A 4,605-nucleotide genomic window follows, 5' to 3' on the forward strand; every position below is an offset into this window, starting at 1 on the left:
TCTTGTTTGATGGCAGATACTCCCTTCACCCTGGCCAAAAAGGCTAAAATGACCAAAGAAAAAGTGGAAAACTGTTAAACATGAGAGGTTTTTGGACAAAGTTTGTGTTTTTTCCATTGTTTAAGCACTGCTTCCAGCCAAGAGCGATACCATATATGCCCTATAGCTGCAGAAAAAGCTAACATTGTTATCTTTTTACAAAAAACAGCTGAAAATGAGAGGTTTATGGACCAATTTTGTGTTCTCCATTCTTTAAGCACCGGTTTGAGCACCGGCACCGTTTCAAAAGTACCGATTTGGCACCGGTATCGGATAAAACCTAAACGATACCCATCCCTAGTAAACACCAAGAAAAAAACACACATGATGAGCCAATTTTGAAGGTATTTCACATCTGCTACAGGAACAAGTGGTCTTCAGCTGTCTCTTGTCATTTTTTGTGTGTGTATGTGTGTGTGTGTGTCCTGGAATTGCAAAACTCAATTCAATTATGCACCTATGCACCTACATCCACTAAAATTCAAGTCCTGGACACCCAAACCTCAAGGCTCATATAATTGGCATTAATTATGGAGCTCCTCCTGGTTCTGTGATGGGACCAAATGTATTTGCATTATGCATTCTTCCCTTAGGCAGTATTATTAGAAGGCATAGAATACATTTGCATTGCTATGTTGGGGTGATACTCAACTTTATCTGTCTATCTGTCAACAAAAACAGACAAACACACCAATTAATTAAACTGAAGAAATGTAAAGCTATAAGGACCTGGATCACCTCCAATTTACTGCTTCTAAATTAAGATAAAACTGTGGTTATTGTATGTGGGCCTAAAAATCATAGGAACATGTTTTCAAGTTTTTCATTCAGTGGGAATGAAACACATATTGTGATGACTCTATGGGTCTTCATATTTTAATGTTCACTATTGTTGTGATCTGGCACTATGTAAATAAAACAGAATTGAAATTAAATTGAATATTGACATTCAAATTATTACAATATGTTCAAAATAAAAAACAGTCTTGATGAACTGACCTTAGAGTCTCAAGCCTACAGTTTGCACTCTCTAGACCAGTAAACAGCTGCTTCAAAGCTGAATCAGGGAGTTTGGCTCCACTCAGGTCCAGCCCTGTTAGATGGGAGGGACTGGACTTCAGAGCTGATGCGACAATTTCACAGTGACTTTCTGAGAGTTCACAGCTAGAAAGCCTGTGATGGAAAATATATCACCACACATGTTATAAAGTGGACAAATGAGTTTTCCTCCATTTGATGAGAAACACTTGAAAAATTTCCAGCTTCATCTACATAAGTGGAACATTTAGAGTCTGTTGTCCAAACAGTATAGAAATTAAACTTAAATTAAACTAACTGAACATCATCAGATTCAATATTAGCACAATTTAAAATTGCTGTAACTGAACCATTACTTAAAATCAGTTACTTATTCCGCTTGTGGTAGCTAACTATAATTTGAATTTGAAAGACAGAGATCCTCTCTACTTTTAAGACTAGCCTTTAAAATGTACTTTTTGTATTGCAAGGGCTGGATGAGGTGGCCCTGAACCATCACTTTGTTATTCTTCTATCATTTCATGCTGAGAATTTTCCATAATGAACTCTTTTGCAAGCGCCTGGGTATGAGATAGGCCACCATGAACTACTCAAAGATGCAAGTAGGTCAGACAATGTAAGACTGACAGTGGCAATGTGGCTATTCTAGCAGACAGGAAATCAGACAGAATGACCATGAGAAGCTAGAAAAGTACTGTCAAAAGATCTTGTCAATTTCTGCAGGATGAGTCTTTCTCTCATGTAATCGGTACTTTAGAACATAGATTTGAGCACAAATTATTTTTTAATGATAACTATATCTGGTCTTACCGTGCCTTTCTGCAGTTTCTTATAGCTGGAATAAGTCTTCGTTGTCCCTCCTTTGATGTATTATACTTATTCAGGTCCAGGTCATCCAGAACCTCCTCTGACATCTGGAGCATGTAGGCCAGAGCTGAGCAATGGATGTCAGATAGTTCCTTCTCTGATCTGTTTTCTGATTTCAGGAACTCTTGGATCTCCTGATGTACTGAGAAGTCATTCATCTCCATCAAACAATGAAAGATGTTGATACTTCTATCAGGAGAGATTTTATCACTCTTCATCTTCTTCAGATTATTGATGACTCTCTGGATAATTTCTGGACTGTACTCCATCTTATTGAGCAGACCTCCTAAGAGTCTCTGGTTGTAGTCTAGTGACAGGCCATGAAGAAAGCGGACAAATAGATCCAGTTGGCCATTCTTACTTTGGAGAGATTTCTGCATGACAGTGGAAAGAAAGTCCTCTTGAAAATAGATGGGCATACCATCATCAAAATCATCAGTAAATAAATCTGGAAAATCATTTCTCAGAAACTTCTCCAGCACCTCTTCCTTCCTGTTGCTGTAACAGTGGAACATGTAGACAGCAGCCAGAAACTCCTGAATGCTCAGATGAACAAAGCAGTAGACTGGTTTCTTGAAGATCGCACACTCTCTTTTTAAGGTCTCTGTACAAATGCCTGAGTACACTGAGGCCTCTGTGACATTCAGACCACACTGCTCCAGGTCTTCTTGGTAAAATAGGATGTTTCCTTTCTCCAGATGTTCAAAGGCCAGCCTCCCCAGCTTCAGGAGAACATCCCTGTCAGCCTGCATCAGCTCCTGTGGACTCGTCTCATGTCCCTCGAGGTATTTGTGCTTCTTTCTCTTTGTCTGAACGAGCAGGAAGTGTGAGTACATGTCAGTCAGGGTCTTGGGCAGCTCTCCTCTCTGCTCTGTAGTCAACATGTGCTCCAGAACTGTAGCAGTGATCCAGCAGAAGACTGGGATTCTACACATGATGTGGAGGCTCCTGGATGTCTTCATGTGGGAGATGATTCTGCTGGACAGCTCTTCATCACTGAATCTGCTCGTGAAGTACTCCTCCTTCTGGGCGTCAGTGAAACCTCGTACTTCTGTTACCCTGTCAACACATATAGTAGGGATCTGACTGGATGCTGCAGGTCGGGAAGTTATCCAGACGAGAGCCAAGGGAAGCAGATTCCCCTCGATGAGGTTTGTCAGCAGCTCGCTGACTGATGACTTCTGTGTGACATTAGACACAAGCTTCCTGTTGGTGAAATCCAATGAAAGTCTGGTTTCATCCAGGCCGTCAAATATGAACAAAAGTTTACAGACAGCGAGCTTCTCTGCTGTGACCTTCTGTAATGCTGGATGGAAAACATGGAGCAGCTCTAGAAGACTGTACTGCTCATCTGTGATCACGTTCAGCTCCCTGAATGAAAGCAGAATCACCACACTGATGTCTTGGTTCTCCAAACCTTCTCCCCAGTCCAGAGTGAACTTCTGTACTGAGAAGGTTTTTCCAATGCCGGCAATGCCATTTGTTAGAACAACTCTAATGGGTCTCTGTTGGTCAGCCAAAGCTTTAAAGATGTCCTGGCACCTGATTGGAGTGTCATTGATGGTCTTGGAAGCTGTCTCCAGCTGCCTCACCTCATGTTGGGTATGAACTTCTTCACTCTGTCCCTCTGTGATGTAAAGTTCAGTGTAGATCCTGTTGAGCAGAGTCCCACTTCCTGTTTCATCACTTCCTTCAGTCACATGTTCACATCTCCTCCTTAGACTGATTTTATGTTCATCTAATACCTCCTGCAGACCAACATCTGCTAAAAGAAAGAAAAACAATGATGCTAAATAGATAGAAAACTCTTTAATACCCATCACAATAAGAAGTCCAGGCTTTAGATGTTCAGTCGTACTTTGAGCACAACCTCTCTGACTGGCGGTCTGCAGTCTGGACCTGCATCCAAACTGTGGACACAAGGAGTCTCTCCCTTGTCTGCAGAACCAGTGTCTACAATTGGTAGAGACTGGATCCTTCAGGATGTCCTGACACAAAGCACAGTAGGACAGCTGCTCCTCCACACTAACATGACTCTTCTCTCTGTGGACATGAAGGAAAAAATATTCTGACCAGAAAAATACACAGTAAAGTCAGAAATATAAATATAAATATAATTAAAATATAAATATAATTATATAAATATAATTACTCAGTTCAGCAGAAACAGTCTCTTACTTTTTGTCTAAGGTTGCGGGTTCATCACTGAAGTTTGGATTATGCTCTTTGGACCAATCACTCTTCGCAGACACACAGCTAGATTCTGCAGATGATGTGATGTGTATGTGGTGTTGATCTCTGGAAACACAAACAAAGCATAAACAAACTAACCCCCCCCCCAAAACCCTTGTCATTCATGGACATAAAATGTTTTTTGTTGTTTGTTTTTTTTCATGGCAGCTTTTGAGACAGTTTTGGGTTTTGCCATGAAACTAGGCTGAGCAGTCAGGCCACTGTGATTAAGAGAGGATTTAAGAAGTGCTCACTTGTAACTTCCTGATTGCATCACATTCAAAAGCACAGACTATTGACTCAAACATGGGCTGCAGGTAGTCCAACTTTTCCAAAATGGCACATTATTACATCCCATTGCCATAAGGGTTGCTTAGTCTCCCAGCACAGTCTCAAGCAGAGGTGGGACCAAGTCATTGTTTTGCAAGT

At 41.0% G+C, this 4,605-nt stretch overlaps 1 protein-coding gene across 2 annotated transcripts; it reads right to left on the minus strand.

Moving 5' to 3' along the window:
- Positions 1-934: 934 nt before the first annotated feature.
- LOC102295691 (protein NLRC3-like) lies at positions 935-4,599 on the minus strand. 2 transcript variants are annotated; one of them, XM_042217963.1, is made up of 4 exons: positions 4,123-4,599; positions 3,803-3,987; positions 1,888-3,706; positions 935-1,212 (listed from the first exon to the last, which is right to left on the minus strand). In XM_042217963.1, the coding sequence occupies exons 1-4, from the start codon at positions 4,296-4,298 to the stop codon at positions 1,008-1,010; spliced, it is 2,385 nt and encodes a 794-aa protein (XP_042073897.1). In that variant the 5' UTR covers positions 4,299-4,599; the 3' UTR covers positions 935-1,007. The 2 variants fall into 2 exon arrangements, with proteins under 2 accessions (XP_042073897.1, XP_014187130.2); XM_014331644.2 differs by having other exon boundaries at positions 1,888-3,709.
- Between the last annotated feature and the right edge of the window lie 6 nt (positions 4,600-4,605).

Source organism: Haplochromis burtoni, unplaced genomic scaffold (genome assembly GCF_018398535.1).
Source record: "Haplochromis burtoni strain Fernald_Lab_line unplaced genomic scaffold, NCSU_Asbu1 Contig_4127, whole genome shotgun sequence".
NCBI classification, from domain to species: Eukaryota; Metazoa; Chordata; class Actinopteri; order Cichliformes; family Cichlidae; genus Haplochromis; species Haplochromis burtoni.

Coding starts and splice junctions, on each gene's coding strand:
- LOC102295691 (XM_014331644.2), bottom strand. CDS start 4,298: ATGACAAGGGTTTTGGGGGGGGGGTTAGTTTGTTTATGCTTTGTTTGT. Junction 3,988..4,122: donor CCCGCAACCTTAGACAAAAA/GTAAGAGACTGT, acceptor TCATGTCCACAG/AGAGAAGAGTCATGTTAGTG. Junction 1,213..1,887: donor AGAAACTGCAGAAAGGCACG/GTAAGACCAGAT, acceptor TTTCCATCACAG/GCTTTCTAGCTGTGAACTCT.